Below are 19,610 nucleotides of genomic sequence, written 5' to 3'. Positions count from 1 at the left end.
ACTGTAACTGGCACATGCTCATAGCATTGATTCCACCCACTACAAGAGGAATCTTCTAAGCTTCTGCTTGTTTAAATACAAGGTGAAGCGTAAGTCTACAACACACACATTCAAGTTACACAGGCTGAAAAAAAACCCTGAAAAACAAAACCCTTAAATCTTACCTTAATGTTGTTTTCATGATACTTGTGCTGTTTTATTAAATTACAATTTTTGCTTAGTACATAAATTCTCAGCATAAGTTTGCATTTTGTTCTATGTACATCTTAAGAATACAGCAGAAAATACCATTGCTTAGCACATTAACAAAAATCACATTATAGGAGAGGTTTGTCAAAATACCTGTATACTAATTTATATACAATTCTGGAAATCCTTTTTCCTTTGACTTCTAACATGTTACTCCCCAGAAAACCAATCTGTTTGTCTTTAAAAGTTGAAGTACATAAAGTATGCTGATAAAACAACTTGAGCAAAAAATATTAACTTTTCAAATTCCACTTTTAATTTCAAAATAAGATGGAATGGATCACTGTGTGATGCCAGCAATTTTTTTTTTTTTTTTTTTAAACTAATTGTCCCTGATAAGGGAACACGTGAATATTGCAAGTCCTAGTGGGGTCATTTCCCCCAGAAGTTATAAATATGGTGTACTCACATTGCGGATAAATGTATTATCCCAAGGTGCGCTATGTTATATACTCCCATATACAAAAAAAGCATGCGTAGAAATGTGTATTCTGATGGATGATACATAGCTTTTAAAACGTAGATATTCAGAAATCTCAGTTTTTTTATTCCTCTCTGATAAAAAGTCCACATCAATTAGAAGCTCAACTGACCGTTGTGATGGCTGGAGTCTTCCCACCTTCCTCTCCTTCGGCCCCTTCGGCGTCTGCTTCCACCTGATTGAACTTACCAAGCTTTTTCAAACTCTCCAGCGCGGACTTCAAAGTGTCCTTCAGGCTGTTCTCCAGGATCCAGCCTTCGCTTTCGCATTCAGGGTCTTCAGGATTTGCAATGCTTTCCAGAGAGGTGTGCAAAAGACGCAAGCCAACCATCACGGACATCTGCGCCATGCAACGGAAAAGGCAGAGAGCGTCAGGAAAACCTTTATACCCTTGTCCATGTCTTCACCATCCTCTGCTATCAGCAGCCCGGGCTGGTGGCATCAACAAAATGCCAACAGCACCAAACAGACACAGCTTAAGGGCTGTGGGAATCCTTCAAATGAGAGGAGATCCTGAGCACCCTTCCCGCTTGGATGGCCAGGGGGAGCTGGCAGGAGGAAAATGTAGGAAAGGAGAGGGTGGAGGTCTGAAATCAGTGAGTGCCATGGGAAGTGTGACGGTTGATAAGCAATGAGTGGATGCATCAACTGAGGAACGAAGTACGTGCTGGCTGCTGCGAAACAGCAGCTTTGGGTGGCCATCTGCACGAGGGGGCTTTCCACGTACCCCGTCACAGGGTAGGCGCCTCCCCAGAGATTTTAATGAAACCTCTGCTCCTGTGCACTAGGTGTTCGTAAAACTGTTACATGTGCAACAAGGTGCTCTGCCACCATCCTCTTAATTTTAACTCTAAATATTTTTATTTCATATTGACCTTAATATGTTTAGCAAGTATATTAATCTGATCAAGGAGATACTCATGAATCAGCACCTGTACAGAACAGAGCAGCATTAGGATTTGAGCCATCAGCCTGTCTACTTCAAATTCTGGTGGTGTTTTTGTATAGGTACGTGCAAATAAGGAAACCAAGGCAGGAGGTGATGTGTATCTTTTACGGGTTCCATCTAAAACAAATTTCTATTTCTGATAAAATATTTGCCAGTCCCAGCAGCCCTGACTGAGGCTCTTTCTACTGTACTATGCTGGTGTAACAGCATGACACCAGCAACACCCCAAACCTGCATCCAGAGAGAATGTTTTTAGCCAGTCTCCTGCCTTCTGACACTGTTCAGAACAATCTGACTTCCACCGTTGTGGTGCTTATGAAGAAAAGTGATTGATCTGTGAAGCAGAGAAAGAAAGAAAGAAAAGGCAGCGCCCAGAAGAGCCAGCTTGATGAGGTGGTAGAGCAGGTGGTCAGGATAGGGAAGCAAAAGACTAGTTTAGTCTTTCACGTGCTAGGTACAGCTAAGATCGAGACCACTTACTGTTGTTATCGACCTCATAGGATTTGTTCTGTAAGGGAAGTACAATGCCTTTGTTATCCTATCCAAATTCCCAAGGAAGTGATTACCTCTGGTCTTCCCACACCCTAATGGTTAAAGCGGTCGGCATCCCTGTGTGTTGTGTATCTGGTGGCACAGCTGAGGCCCACGGAGAGCTGCCCTGGACCTGCAAGGTGCTGCTCTCTGTTGGGGCTTTTGAACTAGAGATGGAGGAAGCTTGGGAACTGTCATGTGGGATTACAGCATTGGGTAGCTGGGCAGATTTGAAGTTGGGATTCGGCCACATGGTGTGGCCAATTGCAAAATTCACATCTGGCTTTTGGACTTAAGCATGTGCTTCTGTGGACTATTCATTAGCTTATCTATCCTGGTCATCCTGCTTGTGTATGATCAGTGTCTCCAAACTCTGGGAAGGCTAAAGGGTAACCATTGGGTACAGTAAAAATTTTCAGACGTTGATGTTTCTCTGCCTTCACTCAAGACCAGAAAGGGAAAAACATTGGTCAAACAAACAAGCTTCATCAAATACTTCCATATCCAAAGGCAAATTTTCATCCTGTTCAACATAGGAACACATGACTTGCAACGTGTTGGTCTTCAAAGAAGGTTCTAATGGCCCTGAATCTGGACATAGTCTCATTTTGTTGTGGATCTGCCCAATAGTATGATGACTTAAATCAGGTGAAACACTATTCTATAAAGGTCACAAGAAGTGGCAAATCACGTCACATTAGTCTGGGGATTTAAAGCCTTTAACATCTTCCTTTCAATCTGAGTCTCAGTTTTGCTGCTCTCAGTCACGGGTCTAATATCTTTCCTATTAATGGCTGTTGCAAGATTAATAGGACTGGACGCACGTCTGACCTGAGCCTGCCTTCTCTGCCAGATGAGAAGAGAGTCCAGGAGGTTGAAGACAACTGTCTGGCAAATTAGTCTATCATCTCCTATATGATAGCATAGAGCCTTGGACTATCAGTTTTGCTGAAGTAATTTATGTTGTAAATTATTTATCCAGAACCTTTAATGCAGGCAGCTTTTCAATAGCCCCATCTCTCCATCTGCAAGTCCTGGCCAGGACACTTAGAGCTCCATGCAATGCATAGATCACATTACCAGCAAAATTATGGAAGGCAGATGGATGTGCCTGTTCCCTCAAATGTATGTTAATGTCTCAGCACACTTCAGCTTTGTAAGATACTTTGAGGGACCTAGACAGGCTGGAGAAATGGTCTGACAGGAGCCTCATGAAGTTCAACAAGCAGAAGTGCAAAGTCCTGCACCAGGGAAGGAACAACCCCCTGCACCAATATATGCTGGGGGGTGACCATCTGAAAGCAGCTCGGCAGTAAAGGGCCTGGGGGTCTTGGTGGACACAAAGTTGAACATGAGCCAGCCATGTGCCCTTGCGGCAAAGGTGGCTAATGGTATCCTGGGCTGCATTAGACAAAGTATTGCCTGCAGGTCGAGGCAGGTGATCCTTCCCCTCTACTCAGCACTGGTGAGGCCACAGTTGGAGTGTTCTGTCCAGTTCTGGGCTCCCCAGTACAAGAGAGACATGGACATACTGGAGGGAGTCCAACGAAGGGCCACCGAGATGATGAAGGGACTGGAGCACCTCTCCTATGATGGAAAGCTGAGAGAAGTGGGACTGCTCAGCCTGGAGAAGAGAAGGCTCAGGGGCGATCTCATCAGTGTGTACAAACACCTGAAGGGAGGATGCAAAGAAGATGGAGCCAAGCTCTTTTCAGTGGTGTCCAGTGACAGGACAAGAGGCCATGGGCACAAACATAGGAGCTTCTGTTTGAACATCAGGAAACATTTTTTCACAGTGAGGGTGACTGAGCACTGGCACAGGTTGCCCAGAGAAGTGGTGGAGTCTCCCTCCTTGGAGATATTCAAAAGCCATTTGGCCATGGTCCTGTGCAGCTGGCTCCATGTGATCCTGCTTGAGAAGGAGGGGTTGGACTAGATGACCCCCCGAGTCCCTTCCAAACTCAACCAGTTTGTGGCTCTGAGTTGTAGACCTGTGCTTAATCACAATCCAGCAGAGAAGGCCTGGGCATCAGGGTCCCAAAGCTAGCCCAGTCTTGCTGAATGATGATTTCCCCTGCCCGATGGACAAACTATCATGAAACTCGTGTCATTTTACAGCACCTGTAAAATGGCAGGAAGAACAAGGCTGCAATGTTTCTCCAGGGCTGGGTATGGCCGGGCTGGGCTGATGCATCCCCCTGCACCACGGCATGCTCAGCCCCTCGATCTGCGCTAGCAGAGCAAACAGTGTCCTTCTGGAGGGTCCCTGTCCCCCTACTGCCTGTGGGCTGGTTTTGAAGGTTGTTAGGAGTTCTCTCAGTGCTGGGCTCCCTCTGTGGCACCACATGTTAGATGAATCTCGGGGTCTCAGCCATCGGAGTAGCTGTGACCTATCGAAAGCCACATGTTTATACAGGTGAAGGACCTGGAGCACCTCAGGAACCGGCGGCTGCCCTCCCTTCCTTTTGAAATGCTCTATTCATGGCACCCTTGAACCCCCCATTTCCTCTTCGTTGGCTGAGGCAGGTCAAGAAGAGAGCCAGGCTTGCTCTGCTTGACCTTCTGCAGCGAAGCCCATCTGTTTGCCAGGGTTTAGCCTGAGGCGGCTTAGCTAGAGCAGGGTGTGATCTTTTTTTGTCACCCTCATGACCGGTTGTCACTCCTGGGAAGCCTACAGCTTTTGCTAGTAAAAGCAGCATGTGGATAATAATGTATTTCCAGAAAATATGACACGCTGCATTTTTTTCAAATAGAACTTTTAATGCTTCAAAATAGGTTCATTCTTCCTTGCACCTAATGTAGAAACATAAACCTAAATGGTCTTCCCTGAGGTCCCTACACCCATTTGGCACGTTACGTTTTTCTACAGCTCAAAGTACCAGCTGCGATTAGTGTTTCCCTCGTGCTCTGTCCCACTTCCCACAGGTCAATGCCACCAACCCGGCTGCAAGAGTCCTCCACCGGCCCCAGAAGGGCTTTGCTAGGGAGGTGCTGCGGCCGTGCCGCTGGCCTGAGTTTGCAGCGGCTCCAGGTGCAAAGCAAACCAGGGTCCTCCTTTGCTTTTGCGCTTTTCTGTAACTTCTCAGCCAGCTGGTCCAAGGGAAAATGAGAAGCGCAGAGCCAGCACGCTAACTCCCCGCTGGGTCGCACCCTGGTCAGTCCGAAACCTTACCTTGGCCAGGAGTCAGGACCTCTGTTGCGCTCCTACTCAGTATAAAATTGTGTCCTACCCTGACCACAGTTTAAATAAAGTGATTATATTTCAAGGGAGACTAAATTAATGTCTGCTTCCTGCTTTGCTTCCTCCCTTCAAAGTTTGCCTTAAAAGCGGAGGGAGTTTGAGACCCAAATCTGGACCCTTTATGGTAGAATATCAGGCAAGTCATAAACACTCAGGAGGGCCAATTAATACAACCCAGGATTGTGATATTTCTTTAAAGCTTTGCCCTGAGAGTCCTCTGATTACCTGAGAAAAATCTCACCTCTTATTTTGAAAAAGATGAAGAAAAAAAGAGAAGTTCGTATTTCTCATTATACTACAGATTGAAAATACTAGCCGGGTGTACTTTGACAAGTTAGAAAGAAAATACTGTATTTTTATTGCTGCTATTAATGTTAATATATCACTGTCATTAATCTCCTACAAGTCAGCAGAGGTATGTTACAGGTTCCTAGTCATGATTTTTCACAGCTGGCATTAGTATTTTTGTGCATTTTTCCCCTGAGTTTTTGAATTTCCTTCTGATTTTCATATATAGCTGAAATTCCCCTCCTTCAAGAGCTCTTCATTTGAATTTGGGCTGAGACACGAGCTTCTCTTTCTTTTCTTACCAAAATAACAGTGCTACAAGGAGGTAGTACCTTTCTCAGCCGTGCGGAGTAGTTATTTTTAAAATAACACAACATGAAGTAACTTCATGATTTTTTTTTCAGTTCACAGATTATTTGGATAGGTGTTTATTTTCTAAAAAGCATCTTCATTCCTGGAAGGGTGTTCCCCAGTGCTTGTATCAAAATATCATGCATTTTTAAAAAATTTGCATTTATCTAAACTTTAAAAAAGCTGGCTGAATCCTTTAAAATAGACAATGCTATTTGCAGCTGCATTTCAAGGGTTAGAAAGGGTCTGCTGCGCTCCCTGTCGCACAGTGAGCTGCACCCTCCCCGTCTGCCATCCCGTCCTGCCCTACCTCCGCAGCCCGCGCCTCACGCGCCAGCCCTCGTGCCACTGCCAGCCCACCCTCCCTGCGTATTAGTATTGATTAAACACCCCGGCTAGAAAATTGGCCATCTCCCAGAGGCAGAAGGACACGTTTTCCTCGCATTGAATGAACAGTATTTTAGCAGCAAAACTGCACTTCGGGTTATGGTGCCCACAAACACCTGCACTGGGCAGTACCTGCACCTATTTGCATACGCACGGTGGTTTTGGGAAGCAGAATAAAATAAAATTAATCCATCTGCTTCACCTAAACCACTTCTTGTGACCAAAACCGTTGATGAAGCTGAAGGACCTTAAACCAAATGCTGCCCTGAAGTTGGACACTGTGCATGGCTCTAAGTCTTATATTCATCAGCACGTAAACCCCTTAATTGCACTTTCTGTCTCACAAATTACTGCTGTCTCTTTCTGATGTGCTGCTTTGTGTACTTTTCATTCCCCACTAATGGTGAGGCACGCAAAATTAATGGATCTGGACAGCTGAGCCCTCGCACGTTCTTCACTGCTCAGCATCCTGTATTTGGCAGAAATTTGGTCCCTTTTTCCCCCTTGCTGTGGGATACTCGAGGCTCTGGCCCCTTGCTCTGAAGGCAGGTCTGTGATCCAACACCCACCCCATACTTCCCAGCTGCATCTCCAGCCTGGGACCTTTCAGGCCTTACGCAGGTGTTCACTATTAGATGTTTTCTCAGCCAAAGAACGGCAGCGGACGATTTATTTTAAATAGATCTGATCTTTAACTCGAAAGTCCACACTGAAAAACGCTCTGCCCCTCCGGGGCTGGCGCTTCAGCAAAGCGGGGCTGAGGGGAGAGAGTTACCTCAAAAAGCCAGACGAGGAGGACGACGGCGCCCATGGAGCTCATCATGCTGCTGTAGTAGTGCAGGAGGGCTTCCCGGCAGCCACGGTGCCAGAGGTTGAGCTCCTCCGTTTGGTAGTCGTAGCTGTAGTGAGCCGAGTTGTTGGTGACCTGGTACTGGATGCAGGGTCTCGGGGAGCTGGGGTTGCAGCAGCTGAAAGGGACACCATCCACCAAGTATCTTCCGTCCACGTTGCTTTTGATCCGACTATGAGCAAGGGCAGAAGGAAGCATGGATAGACATACACACACATATATAAAGATATACCGGAGCAAACTTGCATGAGAAAGGAAAGCAAAGGCAACGCAGATTTTCCATCGTGCCTCCTGGCCATGCCATTTCTCCGCACCCCCTGTTTATGTAGCGGCATTTGTCCCGTGTTTTTCCTCTCCGAAATCCTTTTCTATGTCAAGGCTACACTGAGTCTATAATTAACTCTTCATGATGGAAACGCACCCTTTCTTGTCACTTCTTCAAATAAATTAATTTTTAAGAAAAGTAAATGGCTGAGAGAAATTTCAGAAGGGGCAGTCAAGAAAGAGTGGTCACAGCACAGTTAGGGTGGAAGAGAGATTCTGGAGGTGACCTGAGCTTGGAAAAGAACCCACAACAGCCTTAGGACCCACCATATCCAGCTAGACCATTGATCCAGCAAACCTAATAGCTTCTCTTTGATGATAATAGCTCCAGGAAGGGATTATGCATTTGTTCTTGGCTTGGGAAGGTAGCCAGTATTTAAAATATGAAATGGGCTTCAGCAACAGGACGTTGAAAAATTTCTAAAGTCCTTGCAGGAGCTCCCTGCTATTGTTCATTTGAGACTGTGGTTGCTCTCCATAAACAGCCATTTAGTCTGGTGCCTTATGAGATGTTTAGATGAGAGATACTTAGAAGGCAAATAGTTCCACTGGCACTGCAAAAAAAGACTATAATGAGGACTGCAACTCTAACAAATGCCATTTTGCTTAGAAAATGGCAGAATGGAGACCCCCAGTGATCTAGAAAGGCAAAAAAAATCTGAGTTGCTTGTAGCTTTCTACATGGATATTTTAAAGTTGTGTCATAGAGAGAGAGGTGGTTGCAACAGCCTGGTGCAGCAGAATTCCACTTTGCAGTCATGACCTAAATATATCTAAATGCCAAATGCAGTTGAGGTTTTCTCTCTAGATGTAAAGTGTGCTCCGAGTTGGGTCTAATTCCCATTGATGTGTAAATGCTCCACCAGTTTCAGAGAGATTGGATCAGGCCTTCGCTCTACAAATAATATAAAAATCACATTGCGGGGGATGGAATTAAGGAGAACTTTGCTATTGACTTCAAAGGGGCCAGAATATCCACCAGGAATGTGAGCAGCGATTGTGCACCACCATGTATTTCAAACCTTGAATTCACTCATTAACATCCATTTGTGGATTTTTAATGCCCTGTTTCCTGCCTCAGTAGTACAAAGAAGTTGCCCTGAGTCTCAGTCCCAAACAAGACATCATTTACTAAGGACAATATAACCTTGTTTTCCCTCTGTGCTTTGCCCTTCCACTGCTGCTGGATTAAGTTACAGCTCTCAAATCTCCACATAATGCTGGCAAGGTGAACTCACTATGTTTTCAAGTAGCTATTTATACCCATGGGCATACCTTCGCAATGCAAATACTCCCTTATTAAACAGCGAATGTATTTGTTATAACCCCACAGTGCAATAGGCTAAGCCTGTAACAGTTTTCACTACAAAGTCCTAGTTCAGAATTGGAAAAACAACCAGACCACCCAACAAGTCAAAACAATATGCAGAGAGACACACAAGTGAAATACCATTTACACAGTCAGGCAGGGATCCCAAGAGATACACAAAGCTTTTTTCAAAATTACTTCAGACATTTTTAACATAGGCAGTGTATTTAAAAGGCAGATTGCTTCCAGTTTACAAGACCCTTTGTACAGCCACCGAGTATGAACGTTAACGAATGATGTTCCCAAAGAACTCTGAGTAACCATCTCTTCCCCCGATGCTTAATTTTTTAAAAGGTGGTGGGTATTTATGCTTAATGCTCATTTTTTAATTTCAAAAGTTCATTTGTTCTCATGTTTATTTTTTACTTGCGCTTACTGCACCTAACCTGATTTTGAGATTACTGCCTCTTTGGGCACTGACATCAGAGCCATTAAGGTGTTTCAGGTCAACAATCTGTTCTGGTTTGTATAAAGGAAACTAGTGCTGTTTTCATGTGAGGTTTAAAAAAATTAGGCACAAGTATATACATTGAACATATTTTTATACAAGAGAGAACATAAAATGCATTTGGCTACAAGGGACACTGTGTAAAGCCAGGAACGTCAACGGATGTTGACAGCTCAATATTGCCACAGTGCTGCACCAATCCATTGAGTGAATATAAAAATAAAATTCTAAACCTTAAGGATTTAAAACACATGAATTATTGGTAAGGCATTACTGTTTCTATTTGTTTCCATGAACTTGATTAATTGCCCGTATCTAAAGTGGAGTTTTAAAAGTGGTGTCAGCAGTATATGTCCAGGGAAGTCTTTTTTAAGGAACTTAGTAAGTCGCATTGAAATCTGCTTTAGGAATAGTGAAGTTCTGATACTTTCCTGTTGATTTTGGGAGTAGGTATGTGTGGGGTAATAATGGGTTTATAAAGAGGTAAAAGACAGTAAAAAATATTATTTTAAGTCTGTTTACATAGCACTGCATAATAGTAGAGAATTGTATTTTGGTGCTTTGTATTTTATGTTCTGGATAATGTTAGAGGAATTTGTCAGGGGAGAAAGCAATCTAGCTGAACGTTTGGGATGCTTATTAAGCAGAAGCAGAGAAAACACCCTTTTTATTCAAAACCCCCTGCAGTCAGTGCCTGTTTTGATGTACATTTCTTTAGTATAATACTGATCAAATAATGATACTATGCGATACAACCCCCCTTAAGTCACTTACTCTTTCACTTCTTTGGAGCTGAAGTCCAGATATCTGTTGCTGATCCACTGAATTTCGAACCAATCTTTGAAGCCGTTGTTCCCACAGCATTTGAACTCAATTTGGAGCATGTCGATGGTCTTCTTCATGAAGCATCTTCCGGGGGTGTCTGTGTCCCGGTAGAACTTCATGCTGTTCTTGAGCCCCTGGGCCAGCGTGCTCTCCAGAGAGCCCCGCATGAGAAAGCAAATCAGAGCAGTGAAAAAAATGAGTATGTTAAAGAAGAAACATAGTGCCAGGTAAGGTTTCAGCAAAGGCTTCCACTTGGCAAATTTAGCGGGATCCAGAGAATCATAACAAATTTTGCCAGCAAAACCATTGAAGGCGCAGGATAATATACCCATCAGTATCAAAGAATTGGGCACAAAGTGGCTTTCAGAATTGTCCATCACTTCGCTTCGCTTCCGGAGTTCAATTTTGAGGAACAACCCCATGCTAAAAACAAGGATTCCAGCAAACACTGAAAACCAGTTCATGAGCCATAGTCCCTGCGCTAGTTTTACCCGTTTCTTCTGGTTGAATTTGACTTTCAGCAATGCCATCTTCGTAATGTGAGGTGTTGGAAGATTTTGCAGCCTGGACCCCTCTTCTTGGTGTAAGCGACTCGAGGAAGAACCATTCAGGCATTGGAAGAGACCCCGAACGGCACGGTGGGAAGCGAGCCACTGCACAGTCCTTCCATCTTGAGCTCCCCCGGTTAGGATTCAAGCAAGTAAAATATTCAAAGGTCCAAATTAACAATTTCACATTAGTGAGAATAATGGGCAATTAGCACCTACAACTATTTCTGGTGGTTCCTTCCAAGCAAAGGAGAAACTGTCTCAAGGTTTCAAACGATTTGATCTGGATCTGCAAGACGTCATTCTAATACCTTTAATCATTTGATCCAATTTGGAGAAATGTCTGTCAACAGATGAGTGGAAATAATCCCTCATTTTACTATTTAGTAGATTTATGCTTTCTTACGATAGGCTGCTGGGCAGAATGTGAAAACCCAGAGATATAAAGAGACCTTTGTTGCCAGAAGAATATGGATCCTTTGAGGAAAAAGGAAGAGGGCTCCAAGATGAAAAAAGGCTGCTTGAATACAAAAATATACTTGCCCTACGTGATCCTGATTTACTCATATCTACACCTTTCTAGTCCTCATCCTTCTGTGTTGACCCGAGATGACATCCCGTGGCTTATGTGTTCTGGAAGCAGATAAGCGTGATGTTTACAGTTACCTAAAAAAACTAAGCTTGGCATTTTCTATTTACTTCCAGGCTTGTACCATCTCCAGGCCTTGGCAGGAGGGAAGGAGAAAGGAAAAGTTCAGAGAAACTCAATAAATAAACCCCAGCCTGAAACTAGAGATGCTTTTATAAAAAGCGAGCTGACATGAGCAGCTTACTGGATAATCGCCGGGCCAGGGAGGGGAGCAGGGCTGCCCAAGAAGCCCCGGGAGCTTACACCAGGGAGGAATTTGACACAGCGGCTGGGCAGGGACCCTTGGGCCGTCGTCACCAGCCAGTGCAAGGGAGGCACTCCTGGGGACCTCGGAGTCTGCCGAGGGACCTGCAGCCTGGCTCTGCTTTCATGCTGTAGCGGGCAGCAAAGGAGGGATGAACCCCCTCCTTCTGCGGTGGCCTTCCTCCTCACGCCGCACAGCCACTTCAGGCAAGCACGGGTGGTGGGCTTTCGCTCTTTCCAGTGCTTTAGGAGTTTTACTTGCCTTGAAATATCGCCTCCTGCTCCCCCCTCGCTCCGCAGAGGTTCAGAGCTCTTGGGAAAGTCCTGCGCCGGCTCACCACCTGCCAGGGCAACGCAAAATGAACCTCAGGCGACCTCAAGCAAGGCAAAATCAGCATGCAGGTGTGTGAGGGCATGGGTGCTAACGCTGCAGGTGGGAACAGAGCAGCCCCAGGAGAGGGACTGGGAGGCTCTGCCCTGTCCCCAGCCAACGCGACCTGCTGCTGCCCGGGTGCCCTGGGGGCATCCTCTAGCGGCTGCCAGCAGCATGGCGCGCCAGCCCTGGGGAAGGGGAAGGGACCTGCCCAGGAGGAAGGCAAGTGTGAAAAAAAATAATAATAATAAAAAAAAAAGCACTGAAAAATAGCAGCACAGTCTGCTGCTGTGTGGTACTGCGGATGCTGCTCAGTTACCGTTTGAGGTCCTGGGATGCTGGAGGTCTCTTCAGTAAAGACAAAGGCTATCAACCTGCTACTTTTTCCTGCACTAAGTAAATAGAAGGTTTTTGCGATGGACCTTTCCTGGCTCATCCGGGTGCTACCGCGGTGACCAAGAGAGCAGCTGGTAATGGGGATTTTCTTAAAGCAGGCCTGGTTGTTTGCATTGCTGCTGCTCTTGCAGGTGCGGGGTGAGTGTGTAAGAGGAAAGGAGGAAAGCAATTATCCATCAGGGGCTATTCTCTCTGCTTGCTATGAAGTGGATGAAAAGTGCTGTTTCTTGGGAGAGCCTCTTAAATATTTTTGTGCAATAAGCCCTAGCACTGACATAACATCTCTCCTGCCTTCTCAGCAAAATATTCCATAACCATGCAGCGCATGTTTCTACATTTCACTGACTCCTCCAGGGCTCAGCTAAGAAACACAAGATAGTTTGGAGGGTGTATTTATCTGACAGCCTGAAGTTAATTCTAGATAAATGAACTTGAAACTATTTCCTTTCTTGTCAGTGATGACAGAGTGAAACTCTAGTTAAAGTGAAAAAGAATTTTCTATCAGGTCTGTGGATCACGAGGATATACAGTGAAATATGTTCTGCAGTGTAATTAATAGGACAAGAAATAGTAAACCTGCCCACAGCAGATCTAAGCCTGGGGCTGCTCTGGATGCGGGGAAGTTTGTATCCAGGAGCACAGATGACAGTCTGGATACCCGCTACCTTAATAATTTAACATTCGGATGTCCATGGTAAATCTGATGCAGCAAAACCATGTCGTTGTATACACTAGGATGTTTCCTGTTAATCCAGGAATAAAAATAGTGAAATAGAGCATGCAGCATATGCTTCAGGGCTCATTGATCCCTCCAAATTCACTCTTCTTAAACAAAGATAATAGGAGGGGTCCTAAAAAATCCCTCCTAAATTGTTAGTGTTTTCTGGGAGATGATCAGTGATTCACCCGATGCTCAGGAAGGGACACTCAGGTGCTAATTAGACCTTTAAGACTTCAAGTGGTACCTTTAAAGTCATCACAGAGAGAAATCAACACAACCAAAACAACCCAGATTTGGAAATCTGCTGTTTATTTAAGTAGTTTCAATAGTTCAATACCAGCTGGGGACTTACAGTGGCAAAAACTACCCACCTATCAAGTTATCTCACCATGCTTGGAAGCTTTAAAGGGGATTGGTGAGAGTAAATCATGTTCTGTACTCCGGCGCTTCCTTCAAAAAGTGAAGCTAACACTGAGTGCTCCCTCAGTCAGTTTGCAGACGACACCAAGCTGGGCGGGAGTGTTGATCTGCTGGAGGGCAGGAAGGCTCTGCAGAGGGACCTGGACAGGCTGGATCGATGGGCCGAGGCCAACTGTATGAGGTCCAACAAGGCCAAGTGCCGGGTCCTGCACTTGGGCCACAACAACCCCAGGCAACGCTGCAGGCTTGGGGAAGAGTGGCTGGAAAGCTGCCCAGAGGAAAAGGACCTGGGGGTGCTGGTTGACAGCCGGCTGAACATGAGCCGGCAGTGTGCTCAGGTGGCCAAGAAGGCCAACGGCATCCTGGCCTGTATCAGAAATAGTGTGGCCAGCAGGAGCAGGGAGGTGATCGTGCCCCTGTACTTGGCACTGGTGAGGCCGCACCTCGAATCCTGTGTTCAGTTTTGGGCCCCTCACTACAAGAAGGACATGGAGGTGCTGGAGCGTGTCCAGAGGAGGGCAACGAAGCTGGTGAAGGGCCTGGAGCACAAGTCTTATGAGGAGCGGCTGAGGGAACTGGGGTTGTTTAGCCTGGAGAAGAGGAGGCTGAGGGGAGACCTCATCGCGCTCTACAACTACCTGGAAGGAGGTTGTAGCGAGGTGGGTGTTGGTCTCTTCTCCCAAGTAACCAGCGATAGGACGAGAGGAAATGGCCTCAAGTTGCACCAAGGGAAGTTTAGATTGGACATTAGGAGAAATTTCTTTACTGAAAGAGTGGTCAGGCCTTGGAACAGGCTGCCCAGGGAAGTGGTGGAGTCACCATCCCTGGAGGTATTTAAAAGACGTGTAGATGAGGCCCTTAGGGACATGGTGTAGTGGGCATGGTGGTGTTGGGCTGACAGTTGGACTCGATGATCTTAGAGGTCTTTTCCAACCTTAATGATTCTATGATTCTATGACTTTTAAAAGCAGAGAGTTAATGCTTCCGGCTTACCCAGACACAGAGCTGGCAAGCCCTGTGCAAGCTGCAGCACGAACTGGTCAGCTGAGGGCTGTCTCAAGCAGAGCAACCTAAGGAAGAGGAAGGTTGTGGGGGATCATTGAGAAGTGTTTTGGGGTGTGGACAGTACAAAAAAGAAACCGGTTTTGCCTGGCGTCTGCTTTTCTTGCAAGTCTTTATCTTGTCTGGGATTTGCCTTTAATTGGGCAGACTTACTACCGCTTTCTACTTCAAATAGAAAATATTGAAGCTGATCCATAGCAGACAAAAGCTAATTGCAGCAAGGATGTTTGAACTAACAGTCTCCTCAGATGTTGCATATTAACTCAAATGTATAATTTATATGCCATTTTGGAGAAAAAAAATGGTAGAATAAAATATTCAAATGATTATTGATCTCCTAGACCTCACCATGAATGTGTTCAAATTCAAAATATTGTTAAAAATTATAATTTCTATGGATAACAATACAATATTGATACCGTTCCAAAAAGCTATGCCTCCTAACCTAAACATAACCTACAAACTTACCAATTAGTGCTAGGAGGGAGAGAAAAGTTGTTTTTAAAGCAAACATTAAAAACATGGTATTTGCTATACAGTCTGCTGCCCGGTCCTGGATCAACCATGATCCTTCTGTCTTCAGGAATATGAGATCTAAAAGGCAAATTCCCTTTATATAGGTATATCCTATGTACCTAAACTATGCAAGTGCTCTTAGTTGGTAATAAAAGTGATTTCCTGGCCCAATCTTTCTTTTGTGCTGCTCTGTGATATGAAACATGTGGCTTTCTCAGCTTCTTTTTTCTTTTCTTTCCTTAGAAGTGGTTAGGAAGGATTCATTGCAAGGATGAAGATGTCTGGTTTTACCTATGATAGGAGGTTATTGTGTAGAGGTAAGAGGTTTGTTTATGCACTGTAGTTTATGGTTTGGCTTGCATTTGTAACTGTGTGCTGTGTTCAGGGACACTCCTGAGGAACAACGTGATAAAATGGCTGCACCGCATGGTATGATTAACAGGTGGAGCAAAGTCTGATTTACAACTTTTTTTTCCTCCTATGTACACAAGTAACTTGGTAGGCTACTATTGTTGTGGCACGTGAGGTGCCTGCAGGTCCTGAGGCTGGAAACAGGCAAGTTCCTAAATTCACTGCTGGGGCTGTTGTCTGCCCTGGGAAGGGTGATCTGATCCACCAGACCCTGTGGCTCCTAAACTACGCCGGGGCGTACTGTCGGGATTTCAGCGTGGTTTTGCTCTGGGTAGTTCCCAGCATTTCAGCCATCCTTACCCACAGTGTGGGTAACATATTCAGAAAACACAGTTTTTCTCTGATGCCCGAAATGCTCATTATGAGTATTTATTTGTATTACTGTGATGCCTAGGGTGTAGTGTTTACCGCTGAAAGAATAAGAGTTATAAATCAATGCTTGTACTTGCAGAAACAGGAAAGAAATATATTGGGAATTGAAAGCAGCTTACAAAAGGCTCACAATAGTCATTACTGCTGGAAAACATCTCAGCACAACAGATGAATCCTCAAGTAAGTCAGATAAATCAAATCATGATGTGAATGGAAATGCTGACATTCCAGAAGTTGCACAATTTTTTTTTCTTGCTATTTGTATCTTTCCTTGTATGTGATGAAATTGACTTTTTAGTACAGTACAGGCTATGAGCTCTCTTGTGCAGATCCGATGACCATAACAAGGTAGCTGTGTAGAAAAAAGGCCACCGTCACAAAAAGTGGGGAGAGCCTCATGGAAAGTAGGAGGTAAGGGGGCTGAGCCGAGCAGCAAAAGGATGATGCGTAAAGGAAGTAAAGAAATGCACTTGTCTGCACACAGTTCTCAAATCCAACGAGTCTGCCCTCAGATCCCACTCTTATATGCTGGGAGAAATCCACCTGGAAAGACAGAAGTAGGACATATATGAAGGGTAGGTAGGGGGGGGAAGGATTGTATGTATTGACAAAAACTCCTCTCACTAAAGAATTTCTAAGTATTTTGTTACACCTGAAGCAATTCCAGGTAAAGCCACTGAGATTTGAACCTTGTCTACATATAGCTATTGCTCGAGTAGGAAGAAACTTGAAAAAAACCCCAACCAACCAACCAACCAAAAAAACCCCAAAAAATCAAAAACCAAGCCCTCAAAAATACAATGCATGAAAGTGTGTAAGAAATTGTCTTACGCACACATTTCTTACCTGTTTTTTCACACAACAATTTTGCTAGAGCCCACACCAGAATCTATTCAAATGAAACAGGGCTGGATAAGGAGACAATGCAAATAACTTCATTTTTGTTCCTGGTATTCAGAGAAGCAGGTGCAGACAGCGGGAAATGTCTGGACTCCAGTGGGAACTGAGGGGGTTGGCCCCTCTTGGGACGTGGTGTATTTTTGCATAGAACTATTTTATTTCATTTCATTCACAGACACATATGAGCTTTAAAAAGTTGAGTAACAGTGCTGTGGTGAACTAAGGATGTTTGACTGCCTTAAAGATTTCGGTAAGCTGGAGGAGGGCTGTCCAGCCAGGCTGTCTTTCAAAAATATTTAAACCAAGACTTTGCTCTGGTGACTCCCTGTGGAAAATGCCCTGCACTGTTTTTATAAACTTTCTGCAGTTAGCCCTCTATTCTGGGCCAATTTACACCTAGTTTATGGTGCTGATATTTCTGTTATCCTCCTAATCTCTTCACAACTGTGTCCCTGGCAGGCATTTGTTTTTCAGCCCCTTCTGATGCCTAGCATGATTAATTTCTTTAGGGTATGCGTTTTTCAAAGAAGTTCCTTGGTTATTCTGGTGGCAATGAGATGCAAACCACAGCCAGAGTTCTTGGGGAGACTCTCTTTACTTCAGTCTTGGGTTATGCAGGTTACGTGAACCTAGCCACCATGCAGGTCACACCTACAAGCTGCTGCAGCCGGAGGCAAAGCGGCGCTGGTGGTGCTCTTAACTGGTTGGGGAATTACCGTCCCTGAACACGCTCATTCAATGGACTCCTTTGAATAGTTTTCTCCCTTGCATCATGTTTTTAGTCCTCCACCTTGCTACTAGGCAAGGTAGCTTTGAAACCATCTTGTTTTCATAGCAGTTCTGACTGCTTCTGCCCTCCCTGTGGCATGACTGTGAGCCTGATGTTACCTGCTACCTGCACAGCCATGAAACCTTGCTCAGCTTGCACAAAGCCTCCCAAACAAAGCACCTCTTCCCCCGTGGCTCTCCGGGGAAGGGGATTTTTGCAAGCTCTCCCTAGCAAGTTAGACACAAAGCAATCCTGGCTCCTGGCCTAGAAGAGGCTGCCAAGCATTTTCTTCATGTCAGCATTGCCTATCGCTCCGAGGGAAGAAACTGAGCATGTGCCGCCCTCCTTTCTCCAAGCTGCGATTAGCAGAGAGACAAAGCGGCTCTGGCCAGGCTGGCATCGCAAGTCTCCTTGACCCGGGAACATGGAGACAGCCTGGCACATCTGCTCAAACCAGCGGCTGCTCGAGCTCTGCCCAATCTTCCCTCCGAATATTTCTCAGCAAGCTTCAGAAGGGGAATCCAGGAGCCCAGCCACTTGCTGCTGGCGGCTCAGGGCATGTCGTGACACGCTCCTTATTCTCTTTGAAGGAGGTCTGCTTCAGTGTGATGTATGAGACGCTCCATCATCAAGTCATTTAGAGAGAAGATAGCACAAAATTCCTCACTCTTTGAAACAAGACACTCCCAGTGAACCTATTTCATCGCTTCCATACTTAAGATATGCTTTTGACCTCCTGAACAAACAGCTTAAGGCTTACCTGCAGACTGGAAATAATTTTTCTGATCCCTTGTCAGTTGAGGCAAAAGGTAAAGAAATACGATGAAGTTACAAATACTGTGGACCAGACTTTTAGTCTTTCCGTGTTTAGTATTTACTCTGTAAGTAGTTCCAGGGAAATAATCTAGACAACTCTATAGTCTAGACCTGCCAAAGTATCCCCAACATCTTATTTCCAACACATTAGTTTGAGTATGTGTCAACACAAAAAGAATTTTTTTCCATCTAAGAAAATAGATGCTAAGAAATTAGCTTAAGAAATAGCTGAGAAATTTTAAAGAGATTTTATACATATAACTATCCTGTAAAACATTTTGTTATATATATATACACAGATACTTAATCTTACCATGCTTTTAACTACTTTTGTAAAAATTTAATGAGTATATAATTCTCAATACATCTGAGTTATCACTTTCCACTAGATATGACTGGAAAACGGATTCTCAAATGAATAACTGTACTATCGGGATATCAGCTAATATTCCCTCGCTCACATGGCATTTTACTTTTTTCCTACCTACAAGGGCTTGCGGAATGCTGGGGGTTATAGCACAGCTCGAGTAACACGCGAGCTGTCTGCACTGGTGCTGTCAGGAGGAATCGTTTCTTCTGGGACACACAGATGACAGCTTGCTAGTGCTTATACTAATTGTGACTTCCTTTTCCACATGTATGTTTAATAAAAAAATATTATAAACAGTGTTGATAAAATAACTAATTAGATAGAAATGCTTAGGTGTTTCTCTTTCTTCCAGACCTGAGTAAGTTGCAATTTCTATATTGATAAGGCCTATGAATATACGAGCAAACCTTTTCTAGTGCATAACTTGTGTTCACATACTACATTACTATTAACATAACACACTTCTGTTCCAAAATAGTTTTTAATTTCTCTAGTATGATTCTACGTTTAAAAAAGGTGTGAGGAAACGTGCAACCGTGTGTGTGTGTATATATATATACACGAAGGTACACATTTAGAACTATAAATCACATATAAAAATTTGCCTAACCAAACTTTTTCAGAGACTTGTTCTCAAATTGAATTTTTTTGTCTCGTATCATGCTTGAGATTAAGATTCAGTTACCTATTTTGTATTACAACGGTAATGATAAATCTTTAAGGAAACATAATTGTCTGGAACACATTTATC

The 19,610-nt window shown here is 44.4% G+C and overlaps 1 protein-coding gene across 1 annotated transcript; it reads right to left on the bottom strand.

Annotated features, from left to right (window-relative positions):
- Positions 1-265: 265 nt before the first annotated feature.
- On the bottom strand, positions 266-10,823 carry PRPH2 (peripherin 2). Its single transcript, XM_075148158.1, has 3 exons — positions 10,243-10,823; positions 7,253-7,499; positions 266-1,070 (listed from the first exon to the last, which is right to left on the bottom strand). The coding sequence occupies exons 1-3, from the start codon at positions 10,821-10,823 to the stop codon at positions 834-836; spliced, it is 1,065 nt and encodes a 354-aa protein (XP_075004259.1). The 3' UTR covers positions 266-833.
- Positions 10,824-19,610: the final 8,787 nt, after the last annotated feature.

The sequence above is a fragment of the Calonectris borealis genome, chromosome 3, assembly GCF_964195595.1.
Source record: "Calonectris borealis chromosome 3, bCalBor7.hap1.2, whole genome shotgun sequence".
Taxonomy (NCBI): domain Eukaryota; kingdom Metazoa; phylum Chordata; class Aves; order Procellariiformes; family Procellariidae; genus Calonectris; species Calonectris borealis.
This window is presented reverse-complemented; position numbering and strand designations above follow the sequence as displayed.

Coding starts and splice junctions, on each gene's coding strand:
- PRPH2 (XM_075148158.1), bottom strand. CDS start 10,823: ATGGCATTGCTGAAAGTCAAATTCAACCAGAAGAAACGGGTAAAACTA. Junction 7,500..10,242: donor AGCTCCAAAGAAGTGAAAGA/GTAAGTGACTTA, acceptor CCTTGCTCATAG/TCGGATCAAAAGCAACGTGG. Junction 1,071..7,252: donor TCCTCGTCTGGCTTTTTGAG/GTAACTCTCTCC, acceptor TGCATGGCGCAG/ATGTCCGTGATGGTTGGCTT.